The sequence below is a fragment of the Nerophis lumbriciformis genome, linkage group LG06 (genome assembly GCF_033978685.3).
Source record: "Nerophis lumbriciformis linkage group LG06, RoL_Nlum_v2.1, whole genome shotgun sequence".
In the NCBI taxonomy this organism is placed as follows: domain Eukaryota; kingdom Metazoa; phylum Chordata; class Actinopteri; order Syngnathiformes; family Syngnathidae; genus Nerophis; species Nerophis lumbriciformis.
In genome coordinates, this window is record NC_084553.2 from 39397932 (window position 1) to 39421913 (window position 23982).

General features: G+C 40.5%; 1 protein-coding gene across 4 annotated transcripts in view; it reads left to right on the forward strand.

Moving 5' to 3' along the window:
• Positions 1–23982, forward strand: part of cenpf (centromere protein F) — a 48947-nt gene that overhangs the window by 22389 nt on the left and 2576 nt on the right. For 2 of the 4 annotated variants that reach the window (XM_061964294.1, XM_061964292.1), the window contains exons 8-34: positions 949–1151; positions 5167–5292; positions 5365–5493; positions 5570–5692; positions 8932–9067; positions 9143–9272; positions 9352–9631; positions 9707–9913; positions 9981–10189; positions 12046–12175; positions 12280–12558; positions 12653–13240; positions 13406–13579; positions 13677–14452; positions 14521–14717; positions 14811–14913; positions 15806–15944; positions 16037–16142; positions 16439–16695; positions 16773–16881; positions 16972–17177; positions 18286–18504; positions 18597–18740; positions 18825–19014; positions 19095–19192; positions 19281–19322; positions 22525–23382. In XM_061964294.1, the coding sequence (XP_061820278.1) occupies positions 949–1151; positions 5167–5292; positions 5365–5493; positions 5570–5692; positions 8932–9067; positions 9143–9272; positions 9352–9631; positions 9707–9913; positions 9981–10189; positions 12046–12175; positions 12280–12558; positions 12653–13240; positions 13406–13579; positions 13677–14452; positions 14521–14717; positions 14811–14913; positions 15806–15944; positions 16037–16142; positions 16439–16695; positions 16773–16881; positions 16972–17177; positions 18286–18504; positions 18597–18740; positions 18825–19014; positions 19095–19192; positions 19281–19322; positions 22525–23382 (6158 nt within the window). The remainder of the gene's footprint in view (positions 1–948; positions 1152–5166; positions 5293–5364; positions 5494–5569; positions 5693–8931; positions 9068–9142; positions 9273–9351; positions 9632–9706; positions 9914–9980; positions 10190–12045; positions 12176–12279; positions 12559–12652; positions 13241–13405; positions 13580–13676; positions 14453–14520; positions 14718–14810; positions 14914–15805; positions 15945–16036; positions 16143–16438; positions 16696–16772; positions 16882–16971; positions 17178–18285; positions 18505–18596; positions 18741–18824; positions 19015–19094; positions 19193–19280; positions 19323–22524; positions 23383–23982) is intronic. The other 2 variants (XM_072913372.1, XM_072913371.1) reach the window with 2 other exon arrangements.

The following is a 23982-nucleotide window of genomic DNA, read 5'->3' on the forward strand; positions in this document are numbered from 1 at the left end:
GAATGCAGCTGAGATAGGCTCCACCCGCCCCCGCAACCCCGAACGGGACAAGCGGTAGAAAATGGATGGATGGATGGATGGATGGATGTACTAGAAAACAAAATTAAATTATACTATTGCACTGGTTCAAATAAAGTTATTTCCCAATTTTAAAAAAACTAAATAACATCAATGCCTCAGGGATGTACAGTGCGAGCATTTCAGTTGCATTTGCGACTAAAAATAGGTTGTGCGATTATTGGGGGGGGGAAAGAATAGCACAGGTGACAGATTTTACCCTTATATTAGCGTTTTGCTCCTAAAATAAATCCTTCCAAATTTTATCAAACTAGTTACATTTTTACCCATCTGTATAGCATGTTTGAAATGAACTTTAACCAAAACCAAATGGACAGGTGATTGACGCTGAATTGTCACTGATGGCTCTGTGCGTGCTCACAGCTGTGTGTGGCCTCCTGCGCCATGCACAGAGGGGAACAGAGCTGTGAGTGAGCTCCAACTCTTCCAACATGGAAGAAAACAAGGTCTTAGTTGGAGGAAATCAGTCCCGAAAAGGCATGGTGGAGATATTTAGCTACATCAACGGATATTTCCATTTACGGGTTAGTTAATGGGCCAGACTATATTAGGATATGAGTTTTGATCCATGTCGCCCAGCCCTATACTAGTGTTACCGACAGTGCTAGTACAGTTGAGGGATTTTTTTGTGCTGCTAGTACTTAATTTAGTAGCACTGGTGCTACTAGTGAAAAAGCTAAGCATACAGCCCTGTGCCTTGTAGTCAGTTATTTGATGGCCAGGGTCACTATTTGGAGAAAAACGGTATTATGACTTAGCACTTTTACAAATTTTTGTCCTCCATCAAATGATCTCCTTCTACTAAATGATATACTTTGTCAAGTGGACAATTAGTTTTTTCAAGTGATTTGAGTCCACTGTTTGTTTCAGACCTGCGTGGTCGTGTGTCAGAACTGGAGAGGAGTCTTTCCAGTCATGAAAGAGAGATCTCCAGCCAGGCCTCCAAGCTGCAGGACCTACAAGTTCAGCTGACCCAAGCCCGCAAAGATCTGAATGAAAGGGACAGAGACTTGGCTAAAACCAGCCACGACCTGCGTCAGAGCACAGACAGGCATCAGCAGCTCGAGGTCAAGGTATGACATCTGCTTACAAATTGTCTATATTAGTGGTCACGACACCTTTTGCCAAAAACCAAAGCAAGATCCACCCTTGCGTCAACTGTTTTGTGCGTGTCCTCTTGGTGCGCCGCTTTGTGTTGTGCTCCCTGCTGTTTTCCCAATTTGTGTGCGTTTTTTTTACAAACCCCGTTTCCATATGAGTTGGGAAATTGTGTTAGATGTAAATATAAACGGAATACAACGATTTGCAAATCATTTTCAACCCATATTCAGTTGAATATGCTACAAAGACAAGATATTTGATGTTCAAACTGATAAACTTTTTTTTTTTTTTTTTGAAAATAATCATTAACTTTAGAATTTGATGCCAGCAACACGTGACAAAGAAGTTGGGAAAGGTGGCAATAAATACTGATAAAGTTGAGAAATGCTCATCAAACACTTATTTGGAACATCCCACAGGTGAACAGGCAAATTGGGAACAGGTGGGTGCCATGATTGGGTATAAAAGTAGATTCCATGAAATGCTCAGTCATTCACAAACAAGGATGGGGCGAGGGTCACCACTTTGTCAACAAATGCGTGAGCAAATTGTTGAACAGTTTAAGAAAAACCTTTCTCAACCAGCTATTGTAAGGAATTTAGGGATTTCACCATCTACGGTCCGTAATATCAAAGGGTTCAGAGAATCTGGAGAAATCACTGCACTTAAGCAGCTAAGCCCGTGACCTTCGATCCCTCAGGCTGTACTGCATCAACAAGCGACATCAGTGTGTAAAGGATATCACCACATGGGCTCAGGAACACTTCAGAAACCCACTGTCAGTAACTACAGTTGGTCGCTACATCTGTAAGTGCAAGTTAAAACTCTCCTATGCAAGGCGAAAACCGTTTATCAACAACACCCAGAAACGCGGTCGGCTTTGCTGGGCCTGAGCTCATCTAAGATGGACTGATACAAAGTGGAAAAGTGTTCTGTGGTCTGACGAGTCCACATTTCAAATTGTTTTTGGAAACTGTGGACGTCGTGTCCTCCGGACCAAAGAGGAAAAGAACCATCCGGATTGTTATAGGCGCAAAGTTGAAAAGCCAGCATCTGTGATGGTATGGGTGTGTATTAGTGCCCAAGACATGGGTAACTTACACATCTGTGAAGCGCCATTAATGCTGAAAGGTACATACAGGTTTTGGAGCAATATATGTTGCCATCCAAGCAACGTTACCATGGACGCCCCTGCTTATTTCAGCAAGACAATGCCAAGCCACGTGTTACATCAACGTGGCTTCATAGTAAAAGAGTGCGGGTACTAGACTGGCCTGCCTGTAGTCCAGACCTGTCTCCCATCGAAAATGTGTGGCACATTATGAAGCCTAAAATACCACAACGGAGAGCCCCGGACTGTTGAACAACTTAAGCTGTACATCAAGCAAGAATGGGAAATAATTCCACCTGAGAAGCTTAAAAAATGTGTCTCCTCAGTTCCCAAACGTTTACTGAGTGTTGTTAAAAGAAAAGGTGATGTAACACAGTGGTGAACATGCCATTTCCCAACTACTTTGGCATGTGTTTCAGCCATGAAATTCCAAGTTATTATTTGCAAAAAAAAAAAAAAAGTTTATGAGTTTGTACATCAAATATCTTGTCTTTGTAGTGCATTTAATTGAATATAGGTTGAAAAGGATTTGCAAATCATTGTATTTCGTTTATATTTACATCTAACACAATTTCCCAACTCATATGGAAACGGGGTTTGTATAATAACAAACGAGTCACGGACCACAGATGTACTGTAGATGCTAACTGTTTATGGCCACTATAGTCTTAGTATATTTGTTTATCTTATGGTCACATATGGGATGTAAGACAACCATGTGACTCGCATCAGCGGTGGAAGTAGTCAAATCAGCTGTTCACCTAGCGGGTTTTACCTGTGTGATAAGGAGGGGATGAACAGGGAAGTCCTTCTTTAGCTGCCACCTTGATTTACCATATATTACTGCCTTTGCACATTTCAATATTTACTTTTCTATATATAAATCAGGCCTCGAATTTTTACTTTTTAAGGTCAAGCAAGGCAAGTGTTGCCTTAAAGTAAGGCTCATATTTTAGGGCACCAAGGCAAGTTAGAAGGGCACCAAGGCAAACATTATTTTCTTTTGAAGCAAGGGCTCCAAAGCATGCATGCGTGCGTGCGTGCGTGCGTGCGTGCGTGCGTGTGTACGTGTGTGCGCGTGTGCGTGTGCGTGTGCGTGTGCGCGTGCGCGTGTGCGTGTGTGTGTGTATGTATGTATGTTTTTTGTATTATTCATTATTAATATCAACTTCAGCTTTTTGTCATTACATGATGCTTTTATCTCTATTTTTACATTTTGATAAAGGGAGGTGTTTTTTATTTTATTTTTTAAGTTATGTACATTTATAAGTACATGTAGATGCTGTATCGGGACAGATCCATTAAGAGTTTCAGCAGAAATATGTCATATAGGAATTAACTATACACAATAAAACATTAACAAAATGCTGTGTCACATAAATGTTTTTTGAAGTAATACCTTTTGACATGAAAAAAACACAAGTAATATATAAAAACCTTGTTTACTTTTTGATATTAAAATAAAACCCAAAGCAGTTTGGCTAATGAAGATGAAGTCTAATAAAAATGCTTTGTTCTTCTCCGACGCTTCCTATCAGTACAACAATTTGGCCTACAAAAACAAAGAGGAGTGACACCTCGCACATTGAATACACAATCTTCACAGCCTTCGTTCAGTTTGATGAGATGACAAAACATTTTAGCTAGTATTGATGTTATTTGAACACTGATGCAGTTTGCAGTTAAATAAAGGACGAGTGAACATCCCAGTAAACCAACTAAAGACTTTATAAACAAGTTGTGACAACGTTCACGACACATCGCCTGCTGCAAAACATCAAATAGTTATCTCCTTCTCTGTATACTTTTCGTGTGGAGACAAGTGCGTCTTTCTTCAATATTGTCCACACGTCGCCATCTAAACACAGTAGTGCGCTCTTAAACGCACGGTGGGAGCGAGGAAAAATTAAACCGTTAAACCAAGCGTTTGGCTCCGTTTACTCTGAAGGGAAATCTCCCAAGCGAAGTCTGTGTCTTTAGTCCGCCATGATTACCAAGCCATACGACGCTAGTGCGCATGCGCCTGACTTCGTGTTGCCCTAAAATGCATTAATATATGATGTTTTTCCGGTAATTATAAAATTAGACGGTATTACTAACCATCTGGAATTTTATCGCAAATTATCATTGTACCGTTTACTGTTACAGCAATCGTTCATTAACAAGTAAAAAGTCAAGGGCAGTCACGGCATGTTCTTGCCACAGATGTTGGTCAATTTTTTAGGGCTTACGGCAAATGAGGAGTGCGGTCGCGGCTTTTGCCGCACTTGCCGTGATTACGGTAAATTCGAGCCCTGTAAATCAACACAAAATCTGGACTTTGGAACAATGTTTACGGAATCTAGTATTTGGCGTTAGCTTCCTTTCGCAGGCGAGCAATGATGGTCGTGGTTTAGGGAAGAATTGTTTGATTTTGGATGATAGAAAATGTCAGATTTGTTGCAACAGTCAGTCTTAATGCATTGTTGCAGTGCCATGATTTTTGTGCACGTCATTCCATGCGCGATGTGAGACGAGCGGGTGAAGTCTGCCTTTGTGCTCGGGGTGGGGGCTGGTGGCTGCTGTGTCGAGAGCGGCAGGATGAGAGGCTGAAGAGAGAGAGGCGAGGCGTGCGGGCGTGTTCAGAGTTTAAAATGCGTGCCTGTTGGCAATTCTCTTGGTCACTCTCTGGATGGGGGTGTCACTGTTATTAATACATACCGGTAATTATGTTTGTAATATTTTCGCAATCGACTGGTAGGGTACCACAGATTCACTGGTCGATTGCGATCGACAAGTTGGCGACCCCTGGTCTACTGTACATACTCATTATACGACCTGGAGAAGGAAGGTGTGACAAACTAGTCTTCAATGTTTGTTTTTTCTCCCCCATTCAGTGTTCCTCAGTTGAGCAGAAGCTAAAACAAGTTACAGAGGAGATGAGCTGTCAAAGACACAACGCTGAGAGCTGCAGACGAGCTCTGGAACAGAAAATCAAGGACCAGGAGAGAGATGGCCAGAAGGTACAACACCACCGTTTATATTTTTAATGTGATAAAACAATGCAATATTTGATGGACTCTTATCATGTGTAGGAGCTGTCCCAGCTACAACGATCCCACCAGGTTTTGGAGCAGCAGATAGAGCAGACCAGAACTAAATTAACACAGGAGATCCAGCAGTTCAAAAAAGACAACAACATCCTGCAGTCTGATATTGATAAGGTTCAGTTCTTCTTGTATTTAATTTCAAGTTGTGGAAATTCTTGAATTTTTTTTATCGCTTTCTGGTGTGTTACAGATATGTTCTCAGAAGAGTCACTTGGAGAGGGAGGTGGAGGAGCAGAAACAAAAGCTGCTGCGCTCTGAACAGAGCCTCCAGACCAGCCAGACCAAAGAGGAGGATCTACGCAAAAAACTAGAGGTGACTCCTTGGGACAACATTAATATTTGCATCACTGCTTTTGACATTTGTAGTTGTTTCTTCTATTTTATCTCTAACAGATCATGTGTGTCAGCTTCACAATTATTTTGCACTGACCTGTGTATGGCGTCAAAACGGTGCCAAAATCCTTGGTGTGTAAAAACCACACTCGTTTAGCACATGCAACGTTTATTTCTCTTTCTGCACGTGTGCAGTGTTCCACCATTTTTACACTTTGAGGCGCTCATTGAATAGGTGGACCAGCAACTCCTAGAAGTGGGAATCTTGGGCACCTCACGATTCGATTACAATTCAGGGGCTATAATTTGATTTTAAATCGATTATTTATACATCTATGATTATTATGTTGTATATTGTTAATATATTGTATAATATTATTATATATTTTAAATAATTGTTAATATTTTTAATGTCGACAAGACTCATTCTTTGGCTGCTGCGTATGCAGTATTTCGTTATTTCCGGTTTTTGAATTAGTGCGAACAGCAGATATAAATATGAAGGACTAAATCCGTGAGAACTGTAGTAGCCTGCTATGTGAACAAATAAATTAAAGTCCATACTTGGCAAACTTTATTTAATATTTGTGCCTTCAAAAACCACAGAATGCTTAGACGCTTTGACCTAGGGCACGATTATGGCCAAAATAATAATCACGATTATTTTTATCCATATTGAAATTTCAATCATTAATCACGATCATTTACAATGTTATGTAAAACATATTTTATTGCCTTTTCTATTTTAAACAAACAGTATTTGAACTGGGCTTTTATTTCAAAATGAATGTTAACAACAAAAATAATTAATCAGTTATAAAATAAAATTTACAACAGACAAAGAGCTAACTAAAAAAACATATGCCATTGCCATTGTGATCATAAAGTGCAAACAAGTGAAAAAAAAAAGATTATGCGCAAAAGGCATATACCCCAAGGAAAACACGTGTGTGTGTGTGTGTGTGTGTGTGTGTGTGTGTGTGTGTGTGTGTATATACACATATATGTGTGTGTGTATGTATATATATATATATATATATATATATATATATATACACACACACACGTGTGTGTATGTATACATATACAGTACCGTATTTTCCGCACCATAAGGCGCTCTGGGTTAAAAGCCGCGCCTTCAATGAACGGCATATTTCAAAACTTTGTCCACCTATAAGACGCCCGGTGTTGTAAGCCGCATCTAACTGCGCTAAAGGAATGTCAAAAAAACAGTCAGATAGGTCAGTCAAACTTTAATAATATATTAAAAACCAGCGTTCTAACAACTCTGTTCACTCCCAAAATGTACGCAAATGTGCAATCACAAACATACGTATATCAACATGGACAGAGCTGCGTGAAAAAAGCCACCCGGCCTCTTCGCGTAAACTTAAACTTACCTTAACCACTCGCTCATCTTTTCTTCATCCATCCCTTCGAGTTAGCTTTTATGATGACGCCGGCTGGAAAGGTCTCTTTTGGCAAGGTCTTCCTTTTGAATATCACCATGGGTGGAAGTTTCTGGCCATTAGCATGGCAAGCTAGAACCACAGTGAAGGATGACTTCTCATTCCCTGTGGTGCGAATATTCACCGTACGTGCTCCCGTTGTATCCAGTGCGGTTCACAGGAATATCAGTTGCTGTGAAATAGTAATCCGTGTGCGGATGGAGAGATTGCGTCTTTTCATGAACCGGATCCCTGACGCTTAGTAGGAGCCATTTTGTGGTCTTTACAGATGTAAACACACAAAGGAAATGAAACGTACGGTATATCCGCGCGCTTTTTCTTCTTCTACGCGGGCGGGTGGTTGCTTACAGTAGAAGAAGAAGCGCTTCCTGTTCTATGGGGGTGGGTGCTTACCTTGGCGGTTGCTTGCGTAGAAGAAGAAGCGCTTCCTGTTCTACCGGGAAAAAAGATGGCGGCTGTTTACCGAAGTTGCGAGATCGAAACTTTATGAAAATGAATCGTAATATTAATCCATATATAAAGCGCACCGGGTTAAAAGCCGCACTGTCAGCTTTTGAGTAAATTTGTGGTTTTTAGGTGCGGCTAATAGTGCGGAAAATACGGTGTATATATATATATATATATACATACATATACACATATGTGTGTGTGTGTGTGTATGTATATGTATATATATAAATATATACACTCACACATGTGTGTTCATGTATACATATACAGTATATATATATATATATATATATATATATATATATATATATATATATATATACAGTATATATACACACACACACACACATGTCTATGTATATATATTTGTGTGTGTATATATATTACATACACATATATATGTACACACATATATGTGTATATATCTATTTGTGTGTGTGTGTGTGTATATATATATATATATTATATTATATATTATATTATCTATATGTATATATTATTTTATCCAGGCGTGTAAAATCCCAACTGTGTGTGTGTGTGTGTGTGTGTGTGTGTGTGTGTGTGTGTGTGTGTGTGTGTGTGTGTGTGTGTGTGTGTGTGTGTGTGTGTGTGTGTGTGTGTGTGTGTGTGTGTGTGTGTGTGTGTGTGTGTGTGTGTGTGTGCATTCATGGCGTGTTTTTGCGCTCGCTATGTTTTTGTCTTTCTCCACGCGCGTGATGTGATTAGACGGTCCAGCAACTCTCCTCCTTTTTTATACATACATACATTATATATATATATATATATATATATATATATATATATATATATATATATATATATATATATATATATATATATATATATATATATATATATATATATATATATATATATATATATATATATATATATATATATATATATATATACACACACACACACACACACACACACACACACACACACACACACACACACACACACACACACACACACACACACACACACACACACATATAATCACATCACGCGCGTGGAGAAAGACAAAAACACGCCATGAATGCACACAGAGACGCCACACACACACACACGCAGAGTTGGGATTTTACACGCCTGGATTTTGGCACCGCTTTGACGCCATACCTATGCCACACCATTCCACAAAGTTTCTGCAAATTACAGTATTTGTAATTGAAACTAAACTACCACCATTACGCTTTGGCTTGATGGAGTTGATTAAATGCTTCGCGTTTAATTCAAAAGTTGTATGAGAATACAGTATAATTAAAAAGTGGCATATTTTCATTTCTGACCTTAGGAGCACCAGAGAGAGAAGAACAGTACTTCTATCCAGTTGGACCAGAGCAACAGGCGTCTGTCGCAGCTGGAGGAGGAGAAAAAGACCTTGGACCAGACTCTCAAACGTAATCAGGGCCTACTGGATGACCTCAAAGGTAACTTGCTGGTTGGCAGACAGCTAATGTTCCTCAGTTTTTTATTTATACCTTGAATATCCCTTTGTTCTACAGCAAAATCTGAAAACCAACAAGAAGAGCTGAAGAGACTTCAGTCTAAACTGGAACAGCAGACTCAGGCTTCGACACGCGAGCTAGAAAACCTGAATAAGATGGTTTCTGACACAGAGACTAAAAATGAAAGGTTGACTGGAAAAAACACCATCTAATATTTCTTAATGATTGGATAAAAGCCAATAAAAAATGTTGCTCTCACGCTGTAGATTCCAGAAAGAAATGCAGAAACAGAAACAAGAGGCAGATCAGTTGACCAACCGGTTGACGCAGGCTGTAAAAGAGAGTCAAGAGCTGAAGAACAGTCTTGCTGCGAGTCACGACGAGTGCAAGAAACTGACACAAGAACATCAAGCTCTGCTTGATTGGAAGAAAGAAAAGGAGATGCTCATCAATGATGTAGAATCCATGCAGAAGCAACTTACAGACAAGATTGATGTTTTGGACAACAGTTTGAGCTCCCAGAAAGAGGCAAACGAAGAAATGAAGGTGAGGTGCAGCTCCTCCTACTTGTCCAATAACCACAGTATAGCATCCACTTTAATAACCTATCCTGCATTATAGAAGCAATTGAGGAATGCAGAGGAGGAGCAGGCTAGGCTGTCAGCACACATTGACAGTCTGAAGGGAGAACTTCTCATCAAGAGTACAGAGCTGGAGGAGAGGAAATTTCAGTACAAAGAGCTTCAGACTCAATCTTCTGAGGCTGAATTGAAGCATAACAAAGATCTGGCAAACGTTGGCGCACAAGTGGCCCAGCTTGAAATACAGGTGACTTTAAATTATTATTTAAAATTTTGCTGGATTGAAGAACATGCTAATTATTTAATGTGTACAGGTCAAAGACCTACAAGTGAGGTTGCAGAGAGAAACTCTTCGAGCTGAGCAGGCTGAGAGGAGCATCACTCAGCTGCAGGAGGAACACCAAGTGGCCTACGACCTGGCTCTTTCCAAAGACCAGCTGCTAGAACGCAGCCAAGCTGAACTACACCAGCTGGAGGAAAGCCTCGCTCGGGCCACTGCAGAGCACGAGGACAGAAGTTCAAGGTGAGAGTACAATTTGATTATTTTCACCTAAAAAATGCGAGTTGAGTTTTAAAAATATATATTTTTGTTCACATACATAATTACCAGCTGTCATGAGCATCTTGTCGCAGCCAGAAAAAAACAGATGGCTGCCACATAACACTTCTCAATATTATGATGTATTAAATGGGTAATTACATATTTTATTATACTGTATGATCTTTTAAATCAGCACATGGTACTTATCTCACAGACAAACATCTACTGAAATCTATCCTGAGATTCTCAAGTGCACAAAACCTTACCCTAAACATTAATTAGGTCTTTGCCAGGTATCGAGCTTAGACAAAAATGCATGAAAAGAAATCTACTGGATTGTAAACACCAAATGTTGGCAGTTTTGTAATTATACATGACTTAATTGATATAGAAAATGGTAATGGTTGATTATTGGGATATACCGTATTTTCCGCACCATAAGGCGCCCTGGGTTAAAAGCCGCGCCTTCAATGAACGGCATATTTCAAAACTTTGTCCACCTATAAGCCGCCCGATGTTGTAAGCCGCATCTAACTGCGCTAAAGGAATGTCAAAAAAAACAGTCAGATAGGTCAGTCAAACTTTAATAATATATTAAAAACCAGAGTTCTAACAACTCTGTTCACTCCCAAAATGTACGCAAATGTGCAATCACAAACATAGTAAAATTCAAAATAGTGCAGAGCAATAGCAACATAATGTTGCTCGAACGTTAATGTCACAACACACAAAATAAACATAACGCTCACTTTCTGAAGTTATTCTTCATTCATAAATCCCTCGAATTATTCTCCTTCGTTGTCCGAATTGAAAAGTTGGGCGAATGTGGGATCCAAAATGTCGTCTGGCGCTGTCTCCCTGCCTCCCTGTCTTGGTGAACGTCACGTGTGTTCGCCTTCTGTCATCCACTGTTCCCACGCAGTTAGCAGTCTAGCTTCGAATGCCCTGTTGACACCAATATCTAGCGGCTGGAGGTCTTTTGTCAATCCACCCGGAATGACGGCGAGTATTGAATTAAGCGCGTAAGCGTGTCTCTTAATGTGATGTTATGAGCTAGCAAATATAACAACTACACTACCCAGCATGCAACGATAGTGACGAGCATGCGCGGTAGCCCTGAGAAGCGTTGTTGTATGCTGGGAGTTAGAATGTGGTTATGAGCACGCTGTGAGTAAACGTTGAGAACTCAGTTAACACGCCTCGTCTGCATTATTTATAATTAAACAGACAACACACTTAATAGGAGCCATTTTGGGGTCTTTACATAAACACACAAATGGAAATGAAACGTCACATATCCCAGCATGCACCGCGCGCTTCTTCTACGGGGAAAAAAGATGGCGGCTGTTTACCGAAGTTGCGAGACCGAAACTTTATGAAAATGAATCTTAATATTTATCCATATATAAAGCGCACCGGGTTATAAGGCGCACTGTCAGCTTTTGAGAAAATTTGTGGTTTTTAGGTGCGCCTTATAGTGCGGAAAATACGGTACTGTGTTACTCCACTGTGTAAACAACAATGTATAACGAACCGAAAACTTTGACCTCATAATCGTTTTAAGATCCTAACCTTGGATTTTTTTAATTGTTCCACCCCTATACACAATATACATTGTATTTGTTTACAGTGGATATATGATTTTAAGTGTCATTAATCTTAATTGTTTAAATATTTATTTGTGGAAAAAATTTATATTATAAAATATTGTGGCGAAGAAAACAATTTACATGTACCGTACATATATACTGCATTTAAGTAAGCGTGAATCTGTGTCATTACACGCACCCGCAAAAAAGATGAAGGATTTTAACGGGCTCCATCTTTAATGTGACCAGGTTGTCTGAGGAGAAAGCTGCGGTGTTGAGAGAATGTGAGGAAACCTTAGCAGTGAAGGCAGAGGAGGCAACGCAAACCAAGTTGCGTTTGGAAGAAACTCAGCAAGAGCTCTTACTCGCCAAAAGCCAGGTGTGTTGAGACTTACGGTATTAAACAAATGTGATTCAAATTCTTAGTTCATTGTGTCATAGTCATCACTATGTACTTAGCCATCAAATTCTTCTCTGTTTCAGATGAGCTCAAAGGAGCAGTTGCTGAAGGTACAGCAACAGCTTGGAGCAGAGCTTCAGAAACAAATCAAGGCGATGACAGCTTGTGAAGATGAACACAAAAAAACAGATGCAGAAAAATTGCAAAAGTTTCAACAGTTGGAGGAGGAATTGAAGGATGTGCGCACCCAAATGACAGAGAAGGAGGGCCAGCTCAGAGAAGGCGAGGCTCAGGTTTTGTCTCTGGGGAAACAAAATGCAATTCTGGAAAATGCTGTCAAAGAAATGGCTAAAGAAACCAAGGTAAGTATCAGGATGACTGGTTGTTAAATGAGTTTCGTAGCCTTTTGTCAGTTTTTTGCACCAGGCAGCAAATGTTTATTTTTCTATCGTTTAGCTCCTCAAGCATGCACATGATGAGAAGGTGAACAAGCTGCATGAGCAGATGCTATCTTTAGAAGAAGACTTATCTGCAAGAAAAGATGCAGCTGAGAAACTCCCCTTGCTAAAGAGTGAACTAGATGTGGCCAACCGTTTGCACGCCGACCTCAAAAAGCAACTTGACACCATTGAAAATAGTCTTTCCTCCATGGCCGAAGTCAAGACCAACTTGGAAAAAACCTTAACTGAGAAAGTCAGCTTGTGCTCTGCTCTACAAAAAGAAGTCGCAGAGCTCAGGCAGAAGATGAGTGACTTTTCTGAGAGTCACGCTTTAGAAGCTCAAAGTTTCCTCCACAACGAAAAGAGCCTCAGAGAGCAGCTTGGAGCCGCAGAGAAAGCCCTGAGCGGCATCAAAGAGGAGACTAGTCACACACGAACAGAAATGAAGAGCATGAAGACCACTCTGTCTGCTGCTTCACAAGGATTGGAGGAACGAGACTTAGCGATAAAGAGCTTAAAGGAACAGCTGAACAACGCAGAAGCAGAACAGGCCAAGTCCTCTGAGCAGTTGAAAGAGAAGATTGTTGCTATGAACAAAATCAAGGTTTGCTTGACAAGGATTGTTTACACATGCACAATTTCATATCACATTATTCAAACTACAACCACAATAATCAACGTAGCTAGAACATTACTTATTTAGTAGTATAAATCAAAACTCAGCATTACTAATGCATTCATCTTCATGGTGTTACGTTTTTGCCTTTAGATGCTGCTGGAAATGCTTCAGATGGACCTGGAAGAGAACGAGACAACTGTGAACTCTTATCAAAGCCAAGTACAGGCACTAAAAGAGACGATCCAGTCACTGGAGTCTGAGTTGGCTCATAATCAAACTCAGATATCAAGCATGGAAGACCGGCTTGAGGACAGCAAAGCCCAGGTAGTCATGTTGCCCATTGCTATAGATGACCGATTTGTAATGTAGTAACACCTTATTCAAATCATCATCTCTAATTTAAATGTTTGTTTTGTTTTAGGTTTCTGTCTTGGAATCCCGGCTTGTGGAGGTCCAGTCTCAGAACTCAGTGCTAGAGACACAGTACTTCACAGCCAGAGAGGAGCTGTTGGAGAGGAGCTGTGAAATAACTCGCCTGGAAGGTGATGCTATCAAGCACAGTCAGCTGGAAGAAGAAATCGCCGCCCTGGAGGCTAAAGTGGAGTCTCTCAGCGAGACCATTAAAGACAAAGAAGATGATGTCAGACAATCACACCAGGAGAAAAATGGCCTGAAGGCCACACTGAGGCAGTTAATAGAAGACAAAGAGCAATCACAAACTAACATAACGGAGCTGAATGTGAAGAGTCAGCAGTTAGAAACCAGGCTCAATGTGTTAGCTGAGGAGAATAAACGTCTGCAGACCAATATGGAGCTGTTAGCTGAGGAGAAGCAGCTATCAATTTCAGAGAAAGAGTCAGTACTGAGGCAGCTCAATGAGACGAAAGCCCAATTTGAGATAAATTCTCAACTAGAGACTCAATTCAGTGTGCTGGCAAATGAGCTGAATCTGGCATTGGAAGAAAAATTACAGTTGGAAGGAACAAATAATCACCTAAAAGAGCAGAACATGACGCTGCAGACCTGTAAGGCCCAGCTGATGGAGGAGACGCTCCGATTTCAAGAAAGTATAGCAATGCATGACGACAAAGTGGCTTCTCTGCAAGAAGAGAAAGAATCTATCCAGAACCTCTTGCTGTCCGCACAGCAGGAGTGTGAAAAGATGAAGGGTGAACTTGAAGAGGATACCGGAGCCAGGTACAATTTTACCAGCTTTATACTTTTTATGTTCAGTCCTTTTTTTGATGTACTTGACTGTGTCTTAGTAACCAGCTGTTTGAGACGGAGCAGGCTGAGCTCCATCAGAAGTTGTCGTGTTTACAACAAGAGCTAAGCGTATTCAGGCTTAAGTATGACTCGCTGCTGGAGCAGGTGGGCCAACAACACCATCTCATACAGCAGCTGTCCGAGGTTCATGACAAGCCAGGAGAAAAGTTTAGCTCTGTAGAGGGAGACTTCAGCAGTGAGTACATGCTTTAAAATACAGATGATAATGTCTTAATGAGATTTGCTTGATGGCACATTCAGACTAAATTATCTCAAACGGTGATTCCAGCAGAGACATCAGGCGACAACGACTTGGAACCTGCACGAGACTCTTTGCCAGTAAACGAGTACAAAATGGAGGAACCCTCAAACCAGCCCAATAAGGCTGCCAGGTACAGCGCCCTTTTCAATAATAAGTAAGGATGTTCTGAACAAGGTTATATTCTGCCGATACCGATCATGAGTGAGATCGGCCGATACAGATGATGTGTATTCACTGTACATTTTTAAATGCATTTATGGTGAGTGCTATTGACAGTTTAACAATATCAACACAATATTTAACGTTGTTTTTATTTAGTTGTATTACGCAATTGTTTGAGCCAAACAAAGTCATTAGTGCACAATAACTAAACAAAAGCAAAAACTACCATCTGCTAATTGTTTGGTTTTGCCCACAGAGTCCTCCAGTGTCCAGAGAATTGTAATTGTAGACATTAACAAATACAACAAAAAAATGCTTTGAGAAAATGAAAATGTCGATCTAATCACTCTCGTATCAATCATATACTAATAATGCACTCCACATTGACACGACCAATTTATGGATGGATCCGATCCTCCTCTTCTGTGTTGTGTACTGACTGCAACATTTCTGACAAACCAACATAGCACTGTTATATTATGCTCTCCAAACTCTTATCAATCAAAATGTTGTTAATTTCCTGTTAATACCTGCTTACTTTCTGCTGCAACGTGGTTGCATATACAGTCGTGGTCAAAAGTGTACATACACTTGTAAAGAACATAATGTCATGGCTGTCTTGAGTTTCTATTAATTTCTACAACTCTTATTTTTTTGTGATATAGTGATTGAAGCACGTACTTTTCAGCCAGAGAGGGTCGGCTTTTGTGATCGGCATTTAAATGTAATAATTGGCAAAGGACGATCACATACATTTTCATGAAAATCAGTTGATATCGATCAATTGACACATCCATAATAATAATAATAAATGCTCAATTATAATAATGAATACACCTAATCTCTCTTAACCCACCTAGTGAGTCAGAAGCAGTCCAAGAGGTAATCAAAGCAGATGTGATTGAGGACAATGTGGAGGAAGACGGGGAGGCAAGCATTGAAGATGGGCAGAAAATGCAGGAGGATCATCACCAGCAGCAGTTTGATCAAGTAGGAAATGTATGGTTTTTCGCAACATTGTTTACGTATTACATGAGGATAAACCAAATAAATGTAGCTATAATTTTAAAACACATTTTTCTTTCTTTCAGGCTCCTGAGGAGAATTGTCCCAAGGCTGTCTTTGAAAATAAAGCTGCTGCCTGTGAGCTGTCATTGTGTTCCACATCTGAGGAGACTAGGGAGTTAGGACCCATGGGTGAGTCGGGTTACTTTCACTGGTGCAACTGCACAATCTATTACAAGAGCTATATCAAAATGTTGTCATTTCAATTCAGTGTCAGAGAGATAATAATTCTACATTGTTTACTATTGTGGTTGTAAATGCATCTTAAGGAGAAGTGTATACATAATATTTTTCCCTTTAAATATAGTTTAGAGACATAAGCAAAATATTAGAATATTCAATACTGTCAGTATGATAATGCACTACGACCTCATTGATTGATTCAGACTGAAATACTGAATGGACTTTGTGTTTTATACTCTGAGCAGAGACAGAAATAGTTGTGCAGTTACAACACAACCAGGACAAGGAAAAGCTCTCAGCGCAAGAAGAGAAAGTCCAGGCCCTGCACTCTGAGATTGAGCTCCTGAACGCTGACCTTGCACTGAGGAAAGAGTTGACCTCTGACCTCCTGTCCCAAGTTCAAACCTTGGAGAATAAAGTTAAATCAGCAGAAGAAGAAACGTCTTGTGCAGCACAGAAGCTGAACAGTGCTCTGCATGATAGAAACGGCCTCTCTGATCAGGTACGTTTGAGACTAAGATCTATGTATTTATAATATTTGTTTACATAATTTGAGAAATTGTGTGTGTTTAATTTTAGTTGTCAAAGATGTCAGAAGAGAAGAACACATTAGCCCTGCAGCTCCAAACCGCTCACTGCCAGCTATCTGATGTCATGGAGATGATGGAAGGACTAGAAATGGCCAAAGGTAAATATAAATGCATGTTATGCGTTAACATGGTTAGTATTTGACATCATCACTAGCCCTGTAACTTAGTTACCAATATTTCTGTGTCAGGAGGGTGGGATGAGAAGTTTCTTCAGCAGGAGAGTGAGCTGAAGAGAGTTCGCTCAGAGAAAGCCAACCTGGAAAAGCACATCCTGGGCATGGAGTGTGAGCTGGACGCCCTGCAGGAGAAGCACAGCAGTCTGGAAGACGAGCTGGAAACTCAGACGAGGACATGCTCAGGCTTGGAGCAGCAGATAGAAACACTGTCGACTGAGGTAAGGGCTCGGTCAAAGGCAAAAAAATGATTTGCAGTAACAAATACATTTCAAGGGGTTATGGTGTTTTTTTAAATCTACGTTGAAAACATTTACCGGCGGTTTACGTTACGGTCTGTAATGGTCCTTTAGTCCAGATTTTGCATACATTTGTCTTTACATACCGGTACCCATCTTCAAGCCACTTTTTGGTTATCTCTTGAAAACGAGCCGTTTGTGGGCCGTATTATTTACATGGAGAACACCTCCTCCACTCTTGGCTCTCTCTGGCTAGCTGTGTCTCCACTCCGTCCGCCATTTCTGTAGATATGGGGGTGGTCACGAACATGATGTAACATCATGTAATGAAATAGTCTAATAAAATGGCTAAATAATAAGCTATGCAGTATTTTTAAAGACAAATATTTGTGTTTTTGGTCATTGTTAGTATCAACTTTTTATTTTTCTCCTCACAAGCTGCCTTTAGCTCTATTTTTTTTATTTTGAAGTTTTTTGGGGGACCAAAAACAAGCAAACATCATTAATTGGAAATTCCCGATGGATCTAATCATACATTTGAGCGTTTGTAGTGTTAAACCTGGATTCATACACATGCGCAGAGGCAGGGGAGCATGTCTCACCAGAACACCGGCTGCAGAAGCCCTGTAAAAGTTAGTTAATTCCAGCTGGCGAGGTGACCTTTGCCACGAAAAACCGAAGTCAACCAGGCACTTTTCACTCAGATGATGCTGTAAGTTAGTGTAGTGACCTGGTTAAAATCACTGCACATATGTTAAAACTGCAATTTCAATGTGGATGATGTGCATTTATTAGAAAAAAAGAATGAAGGTTGTAGCAATCAGAAAACAATTTATTGCAACTATTGTACGTAAAATATGCATCGCCGCTGAAAAGTGTGTTTTATCCGATTACTCGATTAATGGCACAAACTAATCAATAGATTACTCGACTGCTAAAACAATCGATAGCTGCAGCCCTACCAAACACACAAAAACAGGTACCAACAGGCAAAAAAATTACCCCTCAAATGTTTTTTGACTTTGGCAAGTAGGCATGTCCCTGTTTTATACTTGTTTAAGATTGACTGATTGTGTGACATTGCTACTAGACACTCCAGCTGAGAACTGAGCTGGTTTCCTGCATCGAGGAGCGAGATGAGCTGAGCCAGTCTGTGGGACAATGGCGACAAAAGGTTAACAGGCTGGAGAAAACCAACTGTGATACCAGGAGTTTGATGTCCATCCTGGATGAGGACATTAAAACAGGGAGGAAGGAAAATAAAGCTTTGCAGGACAACATAGACAAAATCAAGACAGAGAGACAACAGGTACAAACTGTGTACCATTTGTTTTGAATGAGCTTATCCAAGTCATTATTCTCCTTAAATTATGACGTTAAGACTTGTTTTTGTGTCTTTAGTTGTTAGACCAGTTGAAGGTGTTGGAGGAGGCGATGTCAGAGCAGAGTGGAGAGAAAGACCAGCTTATGGGACAGCTTGATAAGATTAAGGAAGATCGCACATTTGCCGATCAAAACACAGAGTCCATGTTCAGCAAGATCCAGGTAAGTAAGGACAACAATGTAAGCATTTCAATGTATGTAGGACCTTTTTTAAAAGTGTATACTCCCCTGCTGTTTCTTTGCAAGACTTTGGAGGGAGAAGTGAGCCAGCTGACTCAGTCTCTAGAATCTTCTCTACTAGAGAAGGGTGAAATCGCCTCTCGTTTGAATTCTACTAAAGACGAGATCCAGCAGATGCGTAACGGCATTGAAAAGCTCCGCGTCCGCATTGAATCTGATGAGAGGAAGAAGAAGCAGATGAGCGAACTGCTCAAAGGTAAATTCTTAGGTTTTTTGGAAACATCCTGACACTTAGTCTTATTGGAATGAACTGACCAGGACTGTGTGTATTTGTAGCTGCTCAGAGGAAGGCCGACTTACTGCAAGATAGCATTGATGCTCTGGAAAGAGAAAAGGAGGAGTTGGAGAGAGATCTCGAGGATGCTGTCCTTCAGGTGTTGTTTAAGATTTGTATTGCTAGAATATTCTTATCAGTTGAAGTCGTTTTAATGCATAGCATGTTTGACCTGCATATTGATACAGGCTGAGACCAGTAAAGAAGAGCTGGAGGAAGAAAGACAAAAGGTATATTCATAAAAAATACTGTTATCGTCTTAAGTACCTAATTATCCATTGTGCAAACTTAAAATTGATTAAACACACTAACTCTTACGTTCCAAAAGGGATCCGCTCATAAGTGTCATCAGTCAGCAATAAATTATTTTATTTTTTCACTTTCAATGCTTGAAATCTATAGATCTATCTATTGATATAAAGTTTTTTTTTATTATTTTTATGTTATATGGCATGTTTGTCAAAAATAACTGGTTTTATATCATTGGAAAATGCTAAATATGCAATATGTCTAAAAAAGATAAGTTGCAGTGGGGAATATTTGAGGTACCGTATTTTCCGCACTATAAGGCGCACCGGATTATTAGCCGCACCTTCTATGAATTACATATTTCATAATTTTGTCCACCAATAAGCCGCCCCGGACTATAAGCCGCGCCTACGCTGCGCTAAAGTGAATGTCAAAAAAACGCTGCGCTAAAGTGAATGTCAAAAAAACAGTCAGATAGTTCAGTCAAACTTTAATAATATATTGAAAACCAGCGTTCTAACAACTCTGTCCCAAAATGTACGCAAATGTGCAATCACAAACATAGTAAAATTCAAAATGGTGTAGAGCAATAGTAACATAATGTTGCTCGAACGTTAATGTCACAACACACAAAATAAACATAGCGCTCACCTTCTGAAGTTATTCTTCATTCGTAAATCCTTCGAATTCTTCGTCTTCGGTGTCCGAATTGAAAAGTTGCGCAAGCGTGGTATCCAAAATGGCCGGTTCCGTCTCGTCGAAGTCATCGGGAGTCAGTGTCGCTGTTGTTCTGTGAATCCTGCCTTCCGGAAAGCTCGGACCACAGTTGTGACCGAAATATCTGCCCAGGCATTTACGATCCACTGGCAAATGTTGGCGTATGTCGTCCGGCGCTGTCTGCCCGTCTTAGTGAAGGTGTGTTCGCCTTCGGAGCTGTGTGAAAAAAGCCACCCGGCCTCTTCGCGTAAACTTCCCTTAACCACTCGCTCATCTTTTCTTCATCCATCCATCCCTTCGAGTTAGCTTTTATGATGACGCCGGCTGGAAAGGTCTCTTTTGGCAAGGTCTTCCTTTTGAATATCACCATGGGTGGAAGTTAGCATGGCAAGCTAGAACCACAGTGAAGGATGACTTCTCATTCCCTGTGGTGCGAATATTCACCGTACGTGCTCCCGTTCCACAGTGCGGTTCACAGGAATATCAGTTGCTGTGAAATACGGTAGTAATCCGTGTGCGGATGGAGAGATTGCGTCTTTTTATGAACCGGATCGCTTAGTAGGAGCCATTTTGTGGTCTTTACAGATGTAAACAGGAAATGAAACGTACGGTGATATCCGCGCGTTTTTTCTTCTTCTTCCGGGGGCGGGTAGAAGAAGAAGCGCTTCCTGTTCTATGGGGGCGGGTGCTTTCCTTGGCGGTTGCTTGCGTAGAAGAAGAAGCGCTTCCTGTTCTACCGGGAAAAAAGATGGCGGCTGTTTACCGAAGTTGCGAGATCGAAACTTTATGAAAATGAATCGTAATAAAGCGCACCGGGTTATAAGGCGCACTGTCAGCTTTTGAGAAAAATTGTGGTTTTTAGGTGCGCCTTATAGTGCGGAAAATACGGTAGGTTAATTACACCCTTGAAGTGGTAAATTTGTGACAACATTGATTTTGATAGAGTAGACTAGTAGACAAAACAAACATTTTAACAGTGCCTATAGACCTAGAATGAGAGAGAAAGCAGACAGAACTGTATATGTAAATACGTATATACAGCCGTGGTCAAAAGTTTACATACACTTGTAAAGAACATAATGTCATGGCTGTCTTGCGTTTCCAATAATTTCTACAACTCTTATTTTTTGTGATAGAGTGATTGGAGCACATACTTGTTGGTCACAAAAAACATTCATGAAGTTTGGTTCTTTTCTGAATTTATTGTGGGTCTACTGAAAATGTGACCATATCTGTTCGGTCAAAAGCTTTTGGTAGCCATCCACAAGTTTCTGGCAAGCTTCTGGTAGAATTTTTGACCACTCCTCTTGACAAAATTGGTGCAGTTCAGCTACATTTTTTGGTTTTCTGACATGGACTTGTTTCTTCAGCATTGTCCATATGTTTTCAATGGGGTTTAAAGACTTTGGGAAGGTCATTCTAAAACCTTAATTCTAGCCTGATTTAGCCATTCCTTGACCACTTTTGACGTGTGTTTGGGGTTATTGTCTTGATGGAATACCCAACTGCGCCCAAGACCCAACCTCCGGGCTGATGATTTTAGGTTGTCCTGAAGAATTTGGAGGTAATCCTCCTTTTTCACAAGTCCATGTCAGAAAACCAACAAATTTAGCTGAACTGCACCAATTTTGTCAAGAGGAGTGGTCAAAAATTCAACCAGAAGTTTGCCAGAAGCTTGTGGATGGCTACCAAAAGGGCCTTATTGCAGTGAAACTTGCCAAGGGACATGTAACCAAATATTAACATTGCTGTATGTGTACTTTTTGACCCAGCAGATTTGGTCACATTTTCAGTAGACCCATAATAAATTCATAAAAGAACCAAACTTCATGAATGTTTTTTGTGACCAACAAGTATGTGCTCCAATCACTCTATCACAAAAAAAAAGAGTTGTAGAAATTATTGGAAACTCAAGACAGCCATGACATTATGTTCTATACAATTGTATGTAAACTTTTGACCATGACTGTATATATGTATCATTTCAAATATTCAATGTCAGTTTAACTCATTTACTCTCACCAAGGCTCTGAGAATTACGCTCATGGTTTTCTGGCTTCATCTGGTGGTTAAGGCGCACCAAAATTGTATATTTTTTAAAATTTCAATCGCCAAGAATAAGGTTAATTTGGTTTTATTGGAAAAAGCATAGTTATTTAGCAGGATTTAAAACAAATAGCAGTTATGTTAGTCTAACAGTTCTTAAGAGAAAGTATGTATACTTTGTTTATATCCTATTCTAACAATGTTGCAATTAAAAACACAATGCAACTTTATTTAATTTTTTTTAACTCCATGGCGGAATTTCAGACCGGTACAGTTAAAATTGAAAATCATGTCACATAAGGAACACATGGGCCCGAGGGGTGCACAAGGGAAATTGTCCTGAGACTGTATAAATGTAATTCTTCCTTATTCTTGATGCTGTCTTCTCTACCTGATTGTCTTATTCTGTCTGGCACTCAGGTGGAGGAAGAAAAGAGGGATCTTAATGAGGAGCTATTGAATCTCTCTTCCACTCTGGACAACCTGAGATCTGAAAAGGAGCAAATGGAGAGAGAGCTCCAAACAAAAAATCTGGAGCTGGAGGAGCTGAAGGCCGCCAAAGAGGAGCTGGAGCGAGGGTTGGAGAGGGCCGAGGTGGATCGTAGAGAAGAAGAGGTGAGGCAGAGATGCAGGGTTGAGGAGTTGGAGAAGGGAATGAAGGAGGAAACGGAGAAGCAGACGAAGCAAGTGGACGACCTCCAGGTGCAGCTTGAAGCTTCCCGTCAGCGAGAGATCTCCCTTAAAGAAAAGAGCGCAGAAACAGAGAGGGAGCGAGAAAGGATCCAATGTCTTTTGGGGGAGTTTGAGGAGGAGAAACGATGTCTGCAGAGCTCACTAGAGAAATGGAAGATGGAAGGGGAGAACTGGGAGGGACAGAAAAACAAGCTAATGGTTCGCATTGATGTTCTGGAAGAAGACATTGTAAAAACAAAGGCGGCAGAGAGGGAAGCGTTGGAGCAGCTAGAAGGAGAAAACAGGCGGCTAGTGGAGGGAAAAGAGAGACTTCAGCAGGAGAACCAAAAGCTTAATTCCAGCAAGGAAGAGGACAGACAGAACCTGGAGGTGGAGATAAAGAAGCTTCAGTCGTCTTTGATGCTGATGGTAGAAGAGAAGGAGTGTATGTCCTCGGCTCTTTCTACGTTAGAAAAAGAAAAGCAAAAAGCTCAATGTGGCGAGAAGAAACTGTCAGAGGAGCAACAGAGCCTTCAGTCCACAGTTATCACCTTGGAGGAGCAGCTAGAAGCAAAGCAACTCTCTGTCTCAAAGCTCACTGAGCAGGTACACACACACACATACTTAGGGCCTGATTTACTAAAGGTTTGCATGTACCGTACTAAAACACATGCAAACTTGATAGCAAACCGCAAAGCTGAGCTACTAAACGTGTGCAAAGTGGATTGCATCTGTTAAGTGATCAGAATAAGGCGTGTAATCCATTTTGCGTCTCTGTCTTCATTAATGTTCAAAATGTATGCTGATCATCAAAACGCCCACAATACTGGGAAGAGAAAACGCAAATATAATTATTTAGCACGCACAATGTGAATTATCAACACTCATCACCGTTTTGTGAGCACTATTTAGCTTTTTTTTAGCACGTGTCAGAAGGACGTGCAAATTCACAGTTTCACACACGGCTGCAGGATCAGTTCTCTAGCTGCAGAGACACAATGCACAGACAATCCGCCTTCCTACGTGTGTGTGTGTGTGTGTCAACATTTTGGACAGTCAGAAGTAAAACATCTTAGACATATCATCTATTCAGCAATTCCCTTTTTTAATTTTATAGCTGCTTGTCGACCTAAGGGGCTGATTAAAACAAATTCACTTGATGCGTTTTGGTGTCTGCTGGCGTTTTTTTAATGCTGTTTTTTTTTT